Source organism: Chiloscyllium plagiosum, unplaced genomic scaffold, assembly GCF_037043375.1.
Source record: "Chiloscyllium plagiosum isolate Xiang-an unplaced genomic scaffold, Cpla_swu_hap1 HiC_scaffold_7, whole genome shotgun sequence".
Taxonomy (NCBI): Eukaryota; Metazoa; Chordata; class Chondrichthyes; order Orectolobiformes; family Hemiscylliidae; genus Chiloscyllium; species Chiloscyllium plagiosum.
In genome coordinates, this window is record NW_028270145.1 from 38,855,175 (window position 1) to 38,876,922 (window position 21,748).

Sequence of the window (21,748 nt, forward strand, 5' to 3'; positions counted from 1 at the left end):
TAGATAGGGTGGACAGTGAGAGCCTTTTTTCTCGGATGGTGAAGGTGAACATGAGGGGACATAGCTTTAAGTTTGGTGGTGATAGATTTAGGACAGAAATTGGGGTAGTTTCTTTACTCAGAGTAGTAGGAGCGTGGAATGGCCTGCCTGTAGTAGTAGACTCGCCGCCGTTAAGGGCATTTAAATGGGCATTGGACATACATATGGATAATAATTGAACAGTGTAGGTTAGATGGGTATCAGATTAATTTCACAGGTTGGCACAACATCAAGGGCTGAAGGGACTGTATTGCACTGTAACATTCTGTGTTCTATGTTCAGTGAGTAAACATTCACAGTTCTTTTAGGGTCGGAAAATCTTGAGGATCACAGTCCTCTTGACATTTCCCTTCTTGCCAGTTGTAAATAGCTGACCCCTTACTTTGAGACTAAATTTGCATTCTAAATTTCAGTATTTCAGCTTCTACCCTGTGAATCCCTCTAAGGACTTAGTATGTTTCAGTGATAGCAACTTTCATCTTTCCAAATTCAAGAGAACATAGGTGCATTCTATTCAGTCTCTCATAAAATAATCCCCTCAATCCAGGGATCAATCCTTGTTGTACATGCTGAGACACACATATATCCTTGAGACAAAAACTACTGAGCTATGGTCTCTGTGAAGGCTGATATAATTGCAGCAAGACATTCTCAGCCTCTGCTCCAAGCTCTTGCAGTAAAGACTAGCATAGCATGTGCTCTTCTAATTACTTGCTGTATTTGCACATTAATATTCTATGATTTCTGTGCAAGGTCCTTCTGCATGCCAATATTTACTGAAATGAGATGCATGTAAAACAGTTTAATTAAAAATAAAAAAAAAGAAAATGCTTTAGAAACTCAGCAGCCTGTCTTAAAACATTGCCCAGATTCATTTAATAGTGAGGATTGATGGCGTATGAACATGCTAGTTGTTATCAGTTTGGTGATGGTGACATATTGAGGTTATTTAAGAGTATTGCTCAGAGAGGATACATTTTGTCTAATTTCTTTGACTTGCATTCATCAGGGTACAATACCAATTTACGGGGAAAGCCAAATTATGTTAGAGGAGAGTGCTGATTGACTGGCATATCGACTCTAATTGGTAGAGGCACACTTGCACACTCTGGATTATCCAGCAAATGTCCAGTTGGAGAATCTCTCACACACTGAGAGTATCAGCAGCAATCTCTGTTTGCCTCACCCTTTTTTCTCTCTCTGGCCACTGTCTCCATATACTCTATTTTCCTATCCCAGTCATCAGCATAAAAATCACACTTCCCCAGTTTTGTACGCATGAGCTAGTTGGGTAGAATGAGTTTCCTTGCTTATTGCAACAGCCAAACGGTTATTATCTGTTAATCTGAGGGACATATGGCCTTTACAGCTGGATTCACACTGGCACTGATGATCCTGAATCTGCGAAGAATTACGCTGACAACCAATTTGAAGTTGTCAGTTGCACTTGCAATCTGGCGTACTTGTGTGTACTAAAAACTGCACTTAACGATATACAGGACCCTATCTTTTACAGACAGAAAAAACATGCACACACACTGAGCCCGATTCAACTCGAAAATGGGTGACAACTACTCTGTTGAGTTTTGCATGGAAATACCTTGTGATCAATCAGTGTCAACAGGCCCGGCTTAATATTTAAACAAATTCTGGGAGTTAACTGTCAATCATCATTAACTGGTGGCTTCCCCATGGCAACTCTTACCAATCAAGAGTCCACAACCAACCAATCAATACTGACTTCTCATACGGCGCAAATGTTGATTTTTTTTTTCCCCCTTACATTGCTATGTTTGTTTTCAGCCAAACTCAAGTTCAGTATTGTCATTAGAAGGTGTTACATTTCCATTCAAAATAGTTAGTATAAGCCTTTTGTTAGCCTTCCTTTGGGAAATGAATTTAAGTAGTTGCCATGGGTCTTAAGATTTGGAACAAAGGAAAAACTGTTATAACAATGAACTGCTGATACTGGAAATCTGAAACACAACCAAAGTGCTTAAGTAACTCAGCAGGGCTGGCATCATCTGTAGATGGAGAAGAGAGTTAATGGAGAGCTGGGAAAGCGTGATTTTTATGCTGATGATGGGGGTACAGAAATGGTACAGTATATGGAGACAGTGGCCCAAAAGAGAGTCAAAAGGGTTAGGTAGACAGAGGTAGCTGCGGTTGATACGCTGAGAGAGATAATTGCTACAAGTATGCTAACAAAATATGCAAATGGTTAACCAATTGCTGCCAATGACAACAGGACCTGGAGATTGGGGGAAGGTATCGACCAAGGAAGAGGGTATTCTCCTCTTGAAAATGATAAATTCAATGTCAGGTCCTGAGGGCTGTAAGTAACTAGACAAAAGATGAGGTGTTGTTATTCCAGCTTGTGTTGAGAGACTCGATGGAGTACTACAGCAGACCTGATGAAGGGCTCCTGCCCGAAACATCGATTTTCCTGCTCCCCGGATGCTGCCTGACCTGTTGTGCATTTCCAGCACCACTCTAATCTTGACTCTAATCTCCAGCATCTGCAGTCCTCACTTTCACTTAGCAAAGAAGGTTACCTCAGTGCAAAGGGATCTTGATCAGAAAGGCCAATGGGCTGAGGAAAGGCGCATGGAGTTTAATTTAGACAATGTGAGTTGCTGCATTTTGGGAAAGCAAATCTTTTCAGGACTTATACACCTCAGGGTAGGGTCCTAGGGAGTGTTGCTGAACAATGAGACCTTGGAATGCAGGTTCATAGCTCCTTGAAAGTGAAGTCGCAAGTAGGATAGTGAAGAAGGCACTTGGTATTCTTTCCTTTATTATTCAGTGCATTAATACAGGAGTTGGGAGGTCATGTTGCGGCTGTACAGGACATTGATTGGCCACTTTTGGAGGATTGAGTGAAATTCTAGTCTCCCTGCTAGAGGAAGGATGTTGTGAAACTTGAAAGGGTTCAGAAAAGATTTACAAGAATGTTGCCAGGGTTGGAGGGTTTGAGTTATAGGGAGAGGCTGAATAGGCTGGGGCTGTTTTCCCTGGAGTGTCAGAGGCTGAAGGCTGACCTTCTGGAGCTTTATAAAATCATGAGGGAATGGTTAGCACTGCTGCCTCAAAGCACCAGGGATCTGGGTTCAATTCCCGCTTCAGGTGACTGTGCAAACTCCACACAGACATTCTTCCCAGTGTCTGCATGGGTTTCCTCCCACATCCAAAGATGTGCAGGTCAGGTGGATTGGCCATGCGAAATTGCCCATAGTGTTAGGTGCTTTAGTCAGGGGTAATGGTACAGGGGTGGGTTACTCTGCAGGGGGTCGGTGTGGACTTGTTGAGCCAAATAGCCTGTTTCCATACTAGGGAATCTAATCTAATCATCAGTCTTTTCCCCGAGGTGAGAGACCAAAACTGGAGGGCATTGGTTTAAAGTGAGAGGGGGGAGGATATAAAAGGGACCTAAGGGGCAACTTTTTTCACACAGAGGATGGTGTGTGTATGGAATTACCTGCCAGAGGAAATACAAGAAGGCTTATTCAAGTATAGCATTTAAAAGGCATCTGGACGGGTATATGAACAGGGAGGGTTTAGAGGGAGGTGAGCTAAATGCTGGCAAATGGAACTAGATTTATTTAGCATATCTGGTCAGCATGGATGAGTTGGACCGAAGGGCCTGTTAATGGACGTACCTCTCACCTCTCTGATTTCAACCTTCAAAACAAGTGGGTATTATGCATTTGTGTGCAGCATTATAGTCTATTTAAAGAGCGAGTTACATCTTAAGAGGAAAGTCGATGTTTAGAGAGCAGTACAGTAGTAACTTAATAGTCAGTGGTCCATTGATCTGTTCTAATGCACTGTTTTTTGTGAACTCTGTTCTAACTCCAACGATCATCTGGTTTATCTAATTCACAACTCTTAGCCTTAGTCGTCCATTTCATTCATGCACCGCATTGTAGCTCAGTTCCCAGTATCCTGCTGCGAGAATGCTCTACTTGTGTAAACACAACGGAGTTGAAACAAATCGGGATTGGATAGAGGCACATTGGTAAATTAACTCAATTTTAATCTGATCCAGTTTTGTAGATCAATTAGTTGACACTTAAATAGTGTTGAGTTGAGAGAATTGACTTAATCATTCCTAATCTAAATGGTTGGGCTGATTTCAGTTGGTTGTATACCATTCTTGGACAGTACAGTCCAAAGGCTGCCTTCAAAACTGGTTGGTAAAATGAAGTACTAATTTACATAACTATATATTTTGTAATTTATTGTTGAATCTTTGTTTCCTCATTGTTTCTTTCACTGAGAGTTGGTTAAATCGTGAAGAAAAATTTGAAGGCAGCACTATCTAGATATTTTTAATCAACTTGTTCATCGCAGATATTATTGCATAACTCTGCAGTAATTGGGACTTGAACCCAGGTCATCTGGCTCAGTGGCAGGGATGCTACTGTTTTGACACATGAGCCCCCAGCACAATCCATTCAGTGCAAGGAAAGCTAATTCTTTGCTTGTACTATGCAGATCTCCTCAGGTATTCACAACCTCTTTAACCAAAAGTAGGTAAGAATTCCCCAAGTTTCTGTTTGCCCTCAGGTTTAGTCTTTGTTTGCATTATTTTATGGATGTATTTGGAGCTTGGGTCACCCAGCTAAATCCTGGATGCTCAACAGTCAGGTCAATCTAACAAGTTTTAATTTAAATTGCAATAATATAGTAGTATAATTGGTTGTCCTGATCAAATTCAGATATGTGTTGTGTTCCTAACTCCATTTATTACCCATCGAAACAGATTTAGAGAGACTGGTCTGTTGTTGTTTTGTAGAGGAAATGCAAATGTTTTGATCGACTGACCAGTTTTGTAATACTAAGACACAGTTGTGCTTTAGTTTACAGTTACACATTGTTTCTGCCATGACAACAATAATGTAAACAGGTTGTTCAACTATGCCTTTGGTACTGACAGAAGCAAATTTGATGAGAAGCTGTGCTGTAAATGATGGTGTCAGCAAATGTGGAAAAGTTTTCTTTGAAGAATTTGCAGCATTTAATGAAGTTCAATCTTTATGCTTGAAGAACCAGACCCATTGGGATATAAAATCTTTGAGTTTTGGGGCCAGTGCATTTCAGATAATCGCCACATACACCAAAACTGGTACTTCAGGTGGACACATCAGTTGAAGAATGTAGAAGAAATGAAAGTTTTGCAAAAATGAAAACTCTGCTATGAATTGATAACTGAAATAATCTGGAATGCTGTTGGAAGAGGCATTCTCCCCTTGGATGGTTTGAAAGAGGTTTTGTAGAGCTTGGATGGTTGTGTTCCCTTATAATGCTACCCAGCTTCCATATGGCTGTCGTAGCTGCTTGTATTGCATTGAAGCTAATAAATTCTGACAATGACTGGCTTCTTGTCTTTGGCTTCATTGTTGCCTTTTCCTCAGCTGCAGAAAGAGTTACAGGACAAGAACTCTGAACTGGAGACGCTACTACAGCGTCGAGACCGAGAAAATGAAGAAGGAGGCAATCTGGTTGCCATGCTGCGCTCAGACCTTGAACGATTGACATCTGAACGGTCAGTGATTTGGGTTGCAATAAGTGTGGGCTGGTGGTGATGGTGAGAGAAAGATGAGCTAAGATAAAAATAGAATAGGAAAGATCAGATAGATACACTAAGTTAAATTAAAACATAAAATATTTAGATGATAGCCATGCAAGCTTTCTGACTCTACATTTGTCAGCTGCTTACTGATGAGCTGCTAATGACCTCTAAATAAACTACTCCAATATTGCAAAATATTCGGGATTTGAAATTAGTATTATTTCTCTATGTTAAACATCATGAGCATTGGGAGTTGTGTTTCTTGAAACAATGTTACAAGTTGTGATTTAAAATTGATGCTATGCCCCATCTTCCCTTGCCTTTCCTTCCCGATCAATTTGTTCTTTAGATGTTTAAGTGCTAAATGACATCGAGGCAAGAATAGGCCACTCAACCCATCAAACCAATTCCACCATTCAGTGACATCGTGGTTGATTTGATATTTCTCAAGCTTAAAAATGTGTTGCTGGAAAAGCGCAGCAGGTCAGGCAGCATCAAAGGAGAAGGAAAATCGACGTTTCGGGCATAAGCCCTTCTGCTTCGGGGCAGATGAGATGACCTGGGGGGTGCAGTGAGAGAGGGACTCACTGAGATCCTTGTAGAGGGAGGAGGAGAGCTTCTTCAAAGAAGGCATCCTTGCAAGAGAATTCGCAGTAGGTGTTCTCAATTCCACTTCCATTCCTTTTCCATATCAGCCTTAATTTTCTTACTGATTACAAATCTGTCTTTCCCTACTTCGAATATATTTAACAATCTAGCCTTCTGCGGTAAAGATTTCCACTGTCTTACTATTCTCAGAAGAAATTCCTCCTCATCTCTGTCTTAAATGGGAAACAAAATATATTTAGTTTAGGTCCCTGAATTTAAGATAACTTCAGAAAACACAAATAAATAAAATTCTAATTTCTGTCATTCATATAGTAAGATTTTTCTTGTGTTAATCATAAAATTGTAACTGAATAACTACGATCATAAAAGACCAAGTAAGTGACTCGTTTAGAAGAAAAATGTTGGCAAAACCTTTCATGTCTGTCCTAATGAGCGCAGGTATTTCTTCGATAACGTAATGTTTGCGTTCTTGTGCAACCCCATGCTTTGTAAAAATCGTGCAATAAAAATAGCACAAAGTGTTAGCGATGCAATTGCATTATAGCCAACACATTTTAAAAGTTTGCGCTTTAGAAACAGCATCCCCTATTCATCAATCGCATTACAGCTAATTCACACTGACAAAACGCAGAACGACCTGTACAGGATTAATGTGAAATTTAAAACAATTGTAATAGTTAATACTATAGGAGAGAAAGGGTCCTGATTGATTAGTGAGATGATGCTGGCTGAGTTATTGCCATGGTAGATTGACTGATTTTCTAGTCTCCTGTGTAATTAAAGAAGGCATAAGGCTTGAACATATTTGCTATAATTTGCAGCAAACAGTCCCTTGACCATGAACAAGTATTGCTGCTTTTAAGTGCTTATGTTCTTTGTTGTTTCAACCACCAAGTTCTCCCCTTTTGAAGCTTGAGCCATGACTCCCCAGGCAGTATTTTCCCTGTGATTCACTGAGCGAGTAGCCATTTTGTCATGTATGAGACTATGAACGCTTTAGAATGCGGGGATCTTAACCACTTGCAGGTACAGATCTGATGGGCCAAAGGTCATTTTCTGCAGTGTATAATTCCATGATTCTATGAGCGCTCTCCCACTTTTCATTTGGTTTTGTATAAGCCATTTCTTTCTGCCTTCAAGTTCATCCTTTGGCTGAACTATCCTTTTATGTGAGTTGGGGCCTTTAGCTGCTGGGACTCTTTGGGCTTGTAGGATCCAATATGCTTTTGGAAACTTGATTTAATCAATAACTATGAAATACCTTGCTTTATTGGAAACTATACAGTCAAAAGCCAGATGGCAAAGTCTGCTTGTTCAGATTGTTCACAAGGCTGCATGGTGGCTCAGTGGTTGGCTCTGCTGCCTCGTGGCGCCGGGGACCCGGGTTCAATTCCGGCCTCGGTGGCTGTGCGGCGTTTGTGCATTATCTCCGTGCCTGTGTGGGTTTCCTCCCATGGTCTGGTAATGTGTGGCTTGAGTGAATTGGCCATGCTGGATTGCCCAAGGTGTGTGGGGATATGTAGGTTGAGTGCATTATTCATGGGAAAAGTGTAGAGAAGTAGGGTGGGTCTGGGTGGGATGCTCTTCAGAGGATCAGTGTGGACTTGTTGGGCGGGATGGCTTGTTTTCACAATCAAGTTTCTATTCTGTTCTAAGATGCACATGTATAAATATGACCTTGCTCAATTTCTGCATGTGCAAGAGGGGAAATTAGACTGATGAACTGGAAATCTTTTAAGCCCAGAAGATATATGGAACAAAAGTCAGGCCTTATCCTTTTTGTGATATCCTGATTCCTTTACATGTCTGCGCGCACATATTTTAATGTAACTGGGAGGCACACTGATTAAGAATAGCCCATTGTTAAAAAGCTCAGTCATGATGAGTAAATTTTGGCATGTTATGGGACAGCCTATCCCAACTGGGTCTCACGTGCTAAGATTAATGATTTGGATGGCAACTGCAGAACTGTAGAAATTGCTTCATGTTGGCAAACATGTGAAACTGAAGGTTTAGGAAAATATAGAAGAAATCTACATGGATTTCCAAATGAACTCAGCTTATAGAAAATGAAATACAACGGTGGGGATGCACAAATGCTTCCTGACCGGCTAGCTTTTTCAGCAATTTCTATTTTTGTCTCTAATTTACAGCATCTGCAGTTCTTGCAGTTTTTATATGGACAAATATTGCAGTCATTTTGGCCCAAGTATGCCAGAAGTTAGCTTAACTTGCCCTAGTGCCCCAAAAAGGAGAAAACAGAGAGAATCAGAGACATGAACACCAAAGAAGCAAGAAGAGAAGATTGACTATGGGCCAGTAGAATATTGCTTGAGCGTGAGTAACTGCAGAAACAAGGATCTAGGTATCAGAGTTCACTGTTACATGATGGCCATTGTTCAGTGGCGGCGTTGTGTCTGATGACTGAGCTGGACAAACTCATGGTGATAGCTACAGCATTTGGTGTTATTCCTGCTGGTTCAGGTGGTTAAGGTCCTCGTATTCCAAAACCATCACGTTCTCACGCAAGAAAATAGCCACTCGCTCAGCAAGGGAAATGTTTGTGATTTTAGATTATTTAAACAAGCCACAATACACTGCCGCACCCAGGAACTACAAAAAGCCAGGGAATAACACCTGTACAACATATTCTGATACAATATAGTCAGCATGGTTTTGTGAAGGGCAGGTCGTGCCTCACAAACCTTATTGAATTCTTTGAAAAGGTGACGAAGGAGGTTGATGAGGGGAAAGCGGTAGATGTGGTATATATGGATTTTAGTAAGGCGTTTGATAAGGTTCCCCATGGTAGGCTACTGCAGAAAATACGGAGATATGGCATTGAGGGTGAGTTGGAGGTTTGGATTAGGAATTGGCTGGATGGAAGAAGACAGAGGGTAGTAGTTGATGGCAAAGTTTCTTCATGGAGTGCCGTCACTAGCGGTGTTCCGCAAGGATCTGTTTTGGGACCATTGCTGTTTGTCATTTTTATAAATGACCTGGAAGAGGGGTTAGAAGGTTGGGTGAGCAAGTTTGCGGATGATACGAAAGTCGGAGGAGTTGTTGACAGTGAGGAAGGATGTGGCAGGTTACAGCAGGATATAGAGAAGCTGCAGAGCTGGGCAGAAAGGTGGCAAATGGAATTCAATGTAGCTAAGTGTGAGGTGATTCACTTTGGGAAGAATAACAAAAAGATGGGGTACTGGGCTAATGGTCGGATACTTGGTAGTGTGGATGAGCAGAGGGATCTTGGTGTCCATGTACACAGATCTCTGAAAGTTGCCACCCAGGTAAATAGTGCGGTGAGGAAGGCATATGGCGTACTGGCTTTTATTGGTAGAGGAATTGAGTTCCGGAGTCCTGAGGTCATGATGTAGTTGTATAAGACTCTGGTGCGGCCGCATCTGGAATATTGTGTGCAGTTTTGGTCGCCATACTATAGGAAAGATGTGGAGGCACTGGAACGGGTGCAGAGGAGGTTTACCAGGATGTTGCCTGGTATGGAAGGAAGATCGTATGAGGAAAGACTGAGACACTTGGGGCTGTTTTCATTAGAGAAAAGAAGGTTTAGGGGTGACCTGATTGAGGTGTACAAGATGATTAGGGGGTTAGATAGGGTTGACAGTGTGAACCTTTTCCCGCGTATGGAGTCGGGTATTACAAGGGGGCATAGCTTTAAATTAAGGGGGGGTAGATATAGGACTGAAGTTAGGGGTAGGTTCTTCACTCAGCGAGTCGTAAGTTCATGGAATGCCCTGCCAGTAGCAGTGGTGGACTCTCCCTCTTTATGGGCATTTAAGCTGGCATTGGATAGGTATATGGAGGATAGTGGGTTAGTATAGGTTAGGTGGGCTTGGATCGGCGCAACATCGAGGGCCAAAGGGCCTGTACTGCGCTGTATTCTTCTAAGTCTAAGTCTAATGAGTACCCGATAAGCGTAGGCTGCAAATTCCGACATAACAGACCTAAACCAGAAGACACAACAGGCCCAGAAGCTTGAGCCACCCTGCCATACATTAAAGACATCTCAGAGATGACAACCAGACTACTCCGGCCTCTAGGCATCTTGGTGGCCCACAAACCTACCACTACACTGGAACAGCTCCTGATGAATTTAAAGGACCCCACACCAACAACCAGAAGAATGAACTGCATAAACAAAATACCCTGCAAGAACTGCAACAAACAATACATCAGACGAACGGGCAGGAAACTAGCCACCAGGTTACATGAGCACCAACTAGCCACCAAAAGGCATGACCAACTATCATTAGTATCCTTACAGATGAAGAGGGACACCAGTTCGACTGGAACAAGTACATCCATCCTGCGACAGGCTAAACCAATTCCTAGAGGCCTGGCATTCAAACCAGAACTCCATTAACAAAAGCATCGATTTGGACCCCACTTACCGGCCTCTCAGAAAAAGAATCGGAAGTGATATCACCCACCACAACAGACCAAGGCACACATAGCAAGTAGGACAGAACACCAGTGCTTCCAACGGAGGATTACTGATGGTGACCTACCATGGTGACGAAACATCTGAGAACAAATCTACCAGCTCAACGAGCAAACTTACAACCTGAAGGGAAATATTTAGGGAGGCAGCTCTCAACTTTGGAGGGAGGGATGGTTGTGGTTTTTATAAAAAAAAAAGCCTTAACTAAATATTGTACTGCTCTGGGGTGGCGAAGAATTTCAAAGTAAGGATAAAGGGCACTGTGTCCTGGTTGGCAAAATATGAGAGGTGGTTTTGCCCAGGTGTCTATGCTGGGGCCTTAGCTGTTCGCCTCTCAGAATGCAAAGACTTTGAAGGACTACAGAGTTGTATATTCATGTTTACGAGTGACACTAAGTTAGGAAGGAACAGTATGTTGTATAGATAGATGTGAATAGGGAGTTACAAAGGGACATGAACAGACTACATAGTTATTTTAAGCAACATGTGGGAAAGTTAGGACTTGAACCTGGACCATCTGGCGCAGAGATAGGGGCATTACCATTGCATCACAAGGAGCCTTATGAACAGACTATGAAAAATTGGCAAAATTGTGACAGGCGGCGCTTAATGAGGCAAGGGATGTGGCGCTGGAGGGGTGCGGCGGGTCGAGTGGCGTCCAAAGAGCAGGAGAGTCAATGTCTCTGTCATGGGCCCTTCATTCCTGATGGGAGGGCTTGTGTGCGGGGTGTCAGTTCTCCTGCTCTTCAGATGTTGCCTGACCTGCTGTGCTTTTCCAGCACCACTCTCTTCAACTCTGACTCTCTAGCGTCTGCAGTCCTCAGTTTCTCCTAGGGAAATATGAGGTGTCCACTTCAAATCTGAGAAGTATAAATCGGAATACTTTCTTAATATGAGAATCTAGGAATTATGGTGGAGCTGGAGGATTTGAATGTTCATTTGCATAAAATAATCTGGCAATCATGGACAGTTGCTAAAAGCAGCCCAGAAGACTGTTGGCCTTTAGCTCAACTGGACTTGAATGCAAAGGGGGAAGAAATTGTTTTTCTTGAGTCTTGGAGTCTGACCTTATATGGAAAACTGCATTCAGTTCAGCACCTCAGGAAGGAGATTTAGCCCTTTGGAAAGGGTGCAGTACCGATTCACTAAAGCAATATTAGGGTTTTAAAGGGTTAGATTATGTGAACATGGTACACGATCTTAAGTCCCCTTGTCCTCATTTTGAGACTTGTGGTCATTTGTTGCTCTGGAGCAGTGTGGTATTTATGGGGGTTTTCTTTTGTTAGCTGCAACTTTCTCCCCTTCTGAATTGTGAGACTATAAAATGATAAAGTGATTTGAAAGAATTGCAAGATTCTGAAACAAAGGGGTGAAATTTTAAACAGAGAGCAACGCTGTTCAAGAGTGATGTCAGGAGGCACTTCTTCACAAAAGGGAGGAGCTGAAATCTGGAACTCTATCCCTACCCCCACCCCTCCCTGAAAAAAAGCTGCTGGGGTTATTTGGAGCTACAAAGACTGAGATTGTTAGAATTTTGTTCGGTGTGTGGAGCCCTGGTGGGTCGGGCTGAATGACTTCCTCCAAGTCTGATGTTATTCAACCATGGGGGCCATCACAGCTCAGCTCAACTTGTAGAGCCGTACAGGATGAAAACAGGCCCTTTGGTCCAACTTATCCATGCCGACCAGTTTTCCTGAGCTAACCTAGTACCATTTGCCTGCATTTGGCTCACCCTCTGAATCTTTTCTATTCACTGGAAGTGTGAGGACACAGAATTAGGGCGGCTCAGTGGCGCACTGCTGCCTCATAGCACCAGGGACCCAGGTTTGATTCCTTGGGTGACTATCTGTGTGGAGTTTGCACATTCTCTCAGTGTCTGCGTGGGTTTCCTCCCACAGTCCAAAGATGTGCAGGTTAGGTAAATTGGCCATGCTAAATTACCCATAGTGTTCAGGGATGTGTAGGCAAGGTGCATTCGTTAGGTGAAATCTAGAGTAATTGATGTAGGGGAATACGTCTGGGTGGGGTACTCTTCGAAGGGTTGGTGTGGACTTGTTGGGTCAAATAGCCTGCTTTCACACTGTGCGGATTCTAATTCTAAAAAAAACCGTGCACGTGAGTCGTGTTCCAAGCTCACCTAATTATCTTCAATTGGTCATGAATATAGCTATATCCTGAATTGTTCAGCAAGGGCTGCCTGATAGTCAACGATTGCTGATTGTATCAAACAGCATGCTCCTTATGGTTGTGCAGAATACAGATTGTACTGACCAAATGGGCTTGCGAAACCTAAAGTAAAATAGCAATTGTTAAATGTGATTCCACAGAATTGGACAGAATGCTTTCTATATCTGTTGGTAAATAGACATTGAATTGACAGGATTGGGGGTTCGCTCTGATACTCAGCTCTGAGTCTAATTTGACCTGTTACCCACTGAGTCATTCAAGCCTGGAACTTTTAATTGTTTTAGTGTGGAGTAATTATGACATTTAACATTGAATTAATGGTAGGTGAAGTACTCCACAAGACAAACAAAATAGATGACCGGATAGGTTTATTAGCGTGGGTAGATTATTAGTTTGAATAACTAATTAGTGCTGCTTTCTCCCATTCAGAAAAAACTTGGAGCATTCCCACCAACAAGTGCTGAAGCTGTTTGCAGAAGTGGTGAGAGTGATATTTGCTTCAGAAGATATGATCAGTAGGCAAATAGGACTCTTCCTGGATGGAAACAAACTGGAAGGTATGTTAGATCATGGAGGAATGATGAGTAATTCAGATCTAGAAGCTCGAGGTCAACCTCCATGGATGAAAGCTAAACCTCTGCTGGATCAAGACAAAGGTATGCACAAGCTATAACTGTAAATACATTTATAGTCACTTATTTCATACTTCCTTCCCCCCAAAATATACTGGTTTGGTAGCTGAAAGAGAAACCAAGCAAACTTAACTTCTTGTTGACTTCTTTGACCTTTGGACTGAATTAATAGGCTTTTAGTTATATTTGCAGTGGAGCTGAACTTTTGAAGCAGTTTCTGGCGTAAAAGGTAGTGAAAAGTCCAAGAAAACAAAGGGTTATATTTGAACCAGAATCAAGATTAATAAGCTTGAGTTGATTATGTAGCACTTTGAAAAATTGCTAGCATGAATTGGAATTCATTTTGGGTGTAGAACTTTAGTTAGCTGGTTAATTTGGCAATGCAGATTCAGAGTTCCAAGTTCTTTCAAGTTTCATTTATGCTTGTAGTTATCGGTGATTCACCAACTGTTCTGATGAATTGACCTCTTTCTCAGAAAGACCGAAAGGAGCTTTGGGGATATATTAACTATGTATAGTTGTCAAACCTGGAGCATAATTTCATCCATTCAATATAAATACTTTACAAGTTTTGGCTCTGTAAACAAGTCCAATTGAGATGATTGACTTATTTGATTTATACCAATGCACAAAGGTTTTGTGCTGTTCCTAATAAATAGTGCTCCTCTGCTATTTGTTTTTAGCGAAGCTCTGAACTTGACCACTTCTTTTTCTTAAGGCACATCATTGTGAAATATCAATGTTTAATGTATCCCAAATCTTTGAAGTTTATAAATAATTTTATCCCAAGTAATGGTTTATTTGATATACTGTTGTAAGTTAAGCATGTTATATCTTTTTCTGACCAAATAGCTAGAACCTTTCCACCAACTATTTTACTCTTTTTGTTTTAAAGGTGATTTGAGCATAACTCAGGAAAATGTTACCATCACCAAAGATAACAGCTTCTGGTCAGCACTGACTGATGAAGGGCTGGAACTTTCCCAGTGGCTATCAGAAAGTATGTTCGCTGGGCCTGACATGGGGCCTGACAATGAGGAGCTAATACTGAGCACTTGTGTCCGTTTGCAAGTTGCTATAGGCAAGTTGCTGGAATTAGTCACTGAGTCAACAAGACAAGTAAGTATTGTTTAAAGAACAGAGTGAGCTAAGAGTGCCCAGTGGCTATCCCTTCTCTAATAAGTATCCTGTTTTGGGTACTGTTGGGGGTGGTGGGAGGAGGTTACCGACTGAAACATGGCAACAGCAGCAGCCAAAATGGTGGCACCAAAGTTGTACACCTCTTGTACAGTAGAGAGAGTCATCTCTACACTGTAGAAGCAGGCCATTTGGCCCATCAAGTCCACACTGATCATCTGAAAAGCATCCCACCCAGACTCGCCCCCTACCCTGTCCCTGTAACCCTGCATTTCCTATGTAGCCTGTATGACCTTGTACACAATGGGCAATTTAGCATGGCCAATCTTCCTAACACCCACATCTTTGGACTGTGGGAGGAAACCCAGGCAGACATGGGAAGAATGTACAAACTCCATATAGACTGTTTCCTGAGGGTGGAATCGAACCCAGGTCCCTAGCGCAGTGAGGCAACTGTGCTAACCACTGAGTGGCCCCAAGTCAAAGTACAGCAGAATGATAATAATAAGGGACGCTAAAGTCAGAGGACCAGGTAGGCACTTCTGTGATCTCAAAAGAAACACTACAGTGGTGTGTTGCATTCCTGGTACCGGGTTCAAGGATGTCTGAGTGGGCACGCAACATTCTCAAAAGGCAGGGTAAGCATCCAGAGGTTGTGGTACATAGGCAGGAAGAGTGACAGGGCCCTACAAAGGGAGTTCAGGGAGTTAGGTAGTAAGTTGAAAAGCAGGACCTCCGCATTTGTGATCTCATGATTACTTCCTGTGCCACATGACAGTAAGGCTAGGAATAGGAAAATAATAAAGTTTTAAAAAGTGGCCAAAGAGCTGGTGCGGGAAGAAGGACTTTAGGTATGTGGAGCAAGTGAGACCTATACAAGAAGGAGGGGTTGCACCTAAACTGAAGGGGTACCACGATCCTGACAGGGAGGTTCGCTAGTGTCATCTGGGAGGGTTTAAATTAGTGAGGCCTGGGAGGTGGGTGAAAATGGGAGCAGTAGGTCAGCAAGTGAAATGACTGAGCAGGAATCAGAGAATAAGGCCAATAAGTCTAAGAGGAATAACAGACAGGGAGAGGTCACTGAGCACAGTAAGACTGGGTGTCTGAAGTGTATTTATTTTAATACCCCAAGCACTATGATATCATGCAGTTAGAACTTGGATTTGTACATAAATCTATGAAGCTATTACAAAGACTTGGTTGAGAGAGGGACAATACCATTAGCTTAGTGTTCTGGGATTTAGATGTTTCAGACATGATATGGAGAGATGTAAAAGAGGTGGGGGAGATGTGTTACTGATTAGGGAGAATATCACCGCTGTACTGAGGGAGTATACCTTATTAGGGCTCATCCAGTCAGGCCGTATGGGTAGACCCCAGAATTGGAAAGGGTGGAATTATTTTGGGATTATACTACAGGCCTCCCAACAGCCAGTTGGGGATAGAGGAACAGATTTGCAGACAGATCATGGAAAAAATGAAAAGAAACAAGTTTTTTGTGATGGGTGATTTTAACTTCCCCAGTATTTACTCCCTTCGTGCTTGGTGCTAGGATAGGGTTAATTTATGTTTGTCCAAGAAGATTTCTTGAAGCAATAGATAAATAATCCAGCTAAGGAATGGGCCATTCAAGACCTAACATTGCAGAATGAATCAATTGGAGGTATATATAAGGTTTAGGAAACTGAAAACAGATACAGCCCTCAAATAAAGAGAAAGGAGTTTGGAGGTGATTGGAGGAAAGTTTAGGGGAGATATCAGAGATTGGTTCTTTACACACAGTGGTGGGTGCGTGGAATGCACTGCCAGTAGTGGTAGTCGAGTCCAATACAATAGGGACATTTAAGCCACTTTTAGATTGGTACATTTCCCCTGGCTAATGCACCTAACCTACATCCCTGAATTTAACATGGCCAATCCGACTAACCTTCAGGTCTTTGAACTGTGGGAGGAAACTGGAGCACCCAGAGAAAACCCATGCAGAGACAGCGAGAATGTGCAAACTCCACACAGACAGTCGCCCTTTAAATTTGCCTTTAAAATATGAAAATGTTAGAGGCTAGGCTACCTTCTTGAATATTTTGAGGGGCATCTGGTCTGGTCCATAACCATGAGGAAAAATGTTTTCACTCAGACAATGGAGCAAATCTGGAACTATTGCCTATAAACATTTTAGAGGCAAAATAGCTCAGAACATTTAAGTATTTTGATGCCAAAGCGCGCACAGGCTATGGCAAGTGCTGGAATATAGAATTAGAATAGTAAGATACATGTTTAAGACTGGTACAGATTTGATAGGTTGTCTGCTCCACCTGGGCCTCTCGAAATTTTATACATCTCAATCATGTCCTCTCTGTCTCCTCTGACGCAAGAAAAACTCTGGTGTATCCAATCATATCGGAAAGCCCAGGGCAACATCCGGGTAAATCTCCTCTGTACTCTCTTCACTGCTATCACATCAGTTCTATGATACGGATTCCAGAACTGCACACAGTACTCTCGCTGTGGCCCAACCAACATTTAATACAGTTCCAGCATAACCACCGTGCTCTTAAACTCTATGCTTCAGCTAACAAAGGCAAGTAAGCATATGCCGCCTTTACCAATGTTTTTAACCTTCTCTACCTGTTTTGATGCCTTAAGGGATTGGTGTACATGCCCACCACGATTCTTCTGATCCCCCGTAATTGACAGGGTCCAAATGTTCATCATGTATTCCCTTGCCTTGTTTGTCCTGCGCAAGTGCATCACTTATCCAGACTGAATTCCATTTCCTTCTGCTCATCTGACTAACCCATTTATATTTTTCTATAACATAAAGCTATCCTCCACACTATTTATCGTCCCATCAATTCCCCGTCATCTGTGAACTTTCTGATCAACTCTCCTATGTCGAAGTCTAAATTGTTTATGTCAGCCACAAGCAGCAAGGGCCCCTCAATATTGACCCTGGAGGACTGCATTTGACAAATGCTTCCAGTCACAAGAACATCTCTTAACTGTCACCCTCTATTTCTTGCCTCCCAGCCAATTGTGCATCCAATCAGCAAACTTTCCTTCGAACCCATAGGTTCTTATCTTTGCCATCAGTCTCCTATGCAGGACCTTATCAAATGCTTCACTGAAATTCATGTAGACTACATCAAAAGCATTTCCCTCATCTATACGCCTGGTCACTCTTTCAAAAAAACTAAATCACACTTTCCCCTTGACAATGTAATCATCAATCTATTGTAATTTGTATTCTTCCTCATTTTTAAGCTGCACCTGAGGCATCGGTGACACATCTTTTGATATTTTGTGCCTGTTTTTACAGTGGGCCATATTTTTTGTTAATTCTTAGATTTGAATCTGGCTGTTAGAAGTTTGCTGGTTATTGAACTTCAGAGATCATCATTTACTGACTAATATATATGTGTGTATGTATGAGTGTATATGTATCATGCAGCCTTTAAGATGTTCTCATGCTAAAATGTAAACTTTGAGAGTTTTTTCAATGGAGGAAAGAATTGAAGCAGGAGGGTGCTAATCAGTTTTCACACTGAGAAAGGAAATTGACAGGGTGCTGCAGGGAAGCACTTTGTGAAAGGTCACAATATGAAGATTGATTAAAGAGCTCAGTGTTTTTAAAAGAAAGTGTATCATGTGCTACAACATGCTGCAAATGCTGTGAATGTTAATGCAAGTACTTCAAGGGTTTACCAGAATGTTGTTCTTGCAGACCATATAATATGATGGATTCATAAACTTGAAAAGGTTTTGCCTTGCTTTGATATGACCCTTCTGTTTCTGCCTAGCTGGCACAGAGCCATGGAATCAGTGAACATTTGGAAAAAGAGTTCAGCCGCAAAACCCAAGAGACAGTGGAGCTAGTTGGCAAAGAACATCAGAAGTTATTGGAACACCTCAATGATGAATCTGAAGCAAAGAGAGAGCTGGAATTGGAGCTCCACAAAGCCAAGGGTAAAAATGTCAATTTTGAATATGTTGTGCAAGAAGAGTGATCAATTAGATAGTCATTACAAGCACAAAATCATAGTCACAGATCACAGAATGGTTACAATGTAGAAAGAGACTATGCAATCCATTGTGCCGCACCAATTGTCCAATGACTTGGTGTCTTTCCCGGAATGTTGTTTCTGTTCAAATAATCATTCCAGACCCAAATCATTGTGTCAAAAAGTTCTTTGTCTCTCACCTTGTATTTACTTATTTCAAAATTACCTTAAATCTGTGCTCTCTCATTTGATCTTTTTACAAGTGGAACAGTTTCTCCCTCTCTACTTTATCAGAACTCATTATGATTTTGAAAACTCCAATCAAATCTCCTCAGCCTTTTCTTCTCCAAGGAAAACAATCCCACCTCCTCCAATTTATCTTCATTAACTGAAGTTTCCCATCCCTGGAACCATTTTCGTCACCTTTTCCTGCATTTGCTTCAGTGCATTAACATCTATCATGATGTGTGACATCTAGAACTCTGAGAAAGAAGAGTCATACTGGACTCGAAATGTTAACTCTGATTTTGTCTCCACAGATGTTGTCTGACTTGCTGATACTTTGTCCAATACTTTGTTTTTATTTCATTATTTCATAATTATTTCAAAATACTCAGCCAGTTTAGTATCCAAAATGATATTGCCCTGTTTATTCTTTCCTCACATGCTTGCTGTGTGATACTATTTCAAGCATGTTTTACAAATCCACAAACACCACATTAACAGCATTGCCGTCATAAACCATCTCTTGTTATCTCTTCAAACAGCTCCAGTGAGTTACTTAGGTACAATTTTCCCTTTAGAAATATGAGCTGTTTCCTTAATTAACCCACATTTGTCCATGTGACTGTTCATTCTGTCCTGAGTTATTGTTTCGAGAAGTTTCCATACTACCAATGTAAAACAGACTAACTGCTCTCACATTGTTGAGCTTCACTTTGCACTTTTTTTTTAAATAGGGTTGTAGTGTTTGCAGTTCTCTAGTCCTCTGGCACTAATTCTGAAGCCAAGGGAGACCGAAGATTTATGTCAGTGTTTTGCAATTTCTGGGCTGGAAATGTGTTGCTGGAAAAGCGCAGCAGGTCAGGCAGCATCCAGGGAACAGGAGAATCGACGTTTCGGGCATAAGCCCTTCCTGAAGAAGGGCTTATGCCCGAAACGTCGATTCTCCTGTTCCCTGGATGCTGCCTGACCTGCTGCGCTTTTCCAGCAACACATTTCCAGCTCTGATCTCCAGCATCTGCAGACCTCACTTTCTCCTTTTGCAATTTCAGCACTCACTTCCTTGGATGCATCTCATCTGGTCTTGGTGCCTTACAAACTCTTAGTACCTACAACTTATCAAATAACACCACCGTATCCATTACAAACACTTGTTGTGTCTGAGGTTTCTCCTCTTATTAGATAACATCTTCGTCCTTGGTTAAAAAGTTGCAAGATATTCGTTTACTACTTTGTCTGTGCCGTCTGTGTCTATGTGTAAATTTACTTTTTGGTCCCTAAACTGCCTTATTCCTCCTTTTGCCACCCTTTTCATCTTTTTTTGTGCATGTAGCAAACTTGGAATTCCCTTTTATATTAGCTGCCAGTCGTTTTTCATAATCTTTCTTTACTTTTCATATTTTCTTTTGTTTTTTCCTTGTGTGTTCAACCTGATTCTCAGTTGTATTTACTACTTGACACTCATCATTAGTGCACTATCTCCTTTGTCATCCAAGGAATTATAGATTTGTTTGCCTAACCTTTTCCTTTCGAGGGAATATACCTTGAACGTACTTGAACCATCTCCTCTCTGAACGTTTTTCCACATTAACTTTTGATCCTTTGGCTCTGTTCTTGCTCCATTGAAGTCCACTCTCCGCTAGTTGATTGATATTATTCTAGATTTTCCTTTTCCACCATCATCCTAAACCTTATGAACATTGTGCATAAATGTTGCCTCACTAACATTGGATCTATTTGACCTGCCTACCATTATCCCAGTCAATGTTCAAATGATTAAAGTTCACCATTGTAAATACTCTGAAATGTTTGCACCTTTCTAATTTTCTGAGAGATTTTCTTCTACATCCGTCCCACAAGTTGGTGGTCTTGTTCCTTGGCTCCAACCAAACTGAATCTTACCTTGGCCCCTAGAGCCATTTTCTCTGCTCAGCACTTCAAAGGTATCCTTAACCAAGACCACTACCTTTTCTTCCTTTCTTAACTTACCTTGTAAGCAGGATTATTAAACATCCAACCACAACATAATTCCACATGGCTGTCAACTTCCCAGTCTTATTTTATACTGTGTGCACTCGCACACATGCAGTATAATTCCCAATTGAGAATGTTTTAATTTTTCACTTTCTCTGAATTGGCTTATGGTTAATTGGTATTTTCCATTTTAGTGCTATCTGCCTCTCAGTTACATCACACTGCAAATTTTTGCTATAAATTCTGTGTTACAATCGAGCCCTCCACAATCACCTGATGAAGGAGCGTCGCTCCGAAAGCTAGTGTGCTTCCAATTAAACCTGTTGGACTATAACCTGGTGTTGTGTGATTTTTAACTTTGTACACCCCAGTCCAACACTGGCATCTCCAAATCATGACTGGTAATTATAGGCCATTGAGCCTTACTTCGGTTGTGGGTAAGATGTTGGAAAAGGTTATAAGAGATAGGATTTATAATCATATGGAAAGGAATAATTTGATTAGGGATAGTCAACACGGTTTTGTGGAGGGTAGGTCGTGCCTCACTAACTTTACTGATTTCTTCAAGAAGGTGACAAAACAGGTGAATGAAGGTAAAGCAGTTGATGTGGTGTATGTGTATTTCAGTAAGGTGTTTGATAAGGTTCCACACGGTAGGCTGTTGCATAAAATATGGAGTTTCGAGATTGAAGGTGATTTAGCGGTTTGGGTCAGAAATTGGCTAGCTGAAAAAAGATGGAAGGTGGTGGTTAATGGGAAATGTTCGTCATGGAGCTCAGTTACTCATAGTGTGCTGCAAAGATCTGTATTGGAGCCACTACTGTTTGTCATTTTTATAAATGGTCTAGATGTAGGTGTAGAAGGATGGGTTAGTTAATTTGCAGATGACATTAAGGTGGACAGATTTGTGGGT

General features: G+C 41.6%; 1 protein-coding gene across 6 annotated transcripts in view; it reads left to right on the forward strand.

Annotated features, from left to right (window-relative positions):
• The window catches only part of pcnt (pericentrin), a 310,179-nt gene that overhangs the window by 143,994 nt on the left and 144,437 nt on the right, over positions 1-21,748 (forward strand). For 5 of the 6 annotated variants that reach the window (XM_043693410.2, XM_043693412.2, XM_043693416.2 and 2 more), the window contains 4 exons: positions 5,457-5,587; positions 13,302-13,528; positions 14,400-14,623; positions 18,439-18,604. In XM_043693410.2, coding sequence (XP_043549345.2) covers positions 5,457-5,587; positions 13,302-13,528; positions 14,400-14,623; positions 18,439-18,604 — 748 coding nt within the window. The remainder of the gene's footprint in view (positions 1-5,456; positions 5,588-13,301; positions 13,529-14,399; positions 14,624-18,438; positions 18,605-21,748) is intronic. The other variant, XM_043693413.2, reaches the window with a different exon arrangement.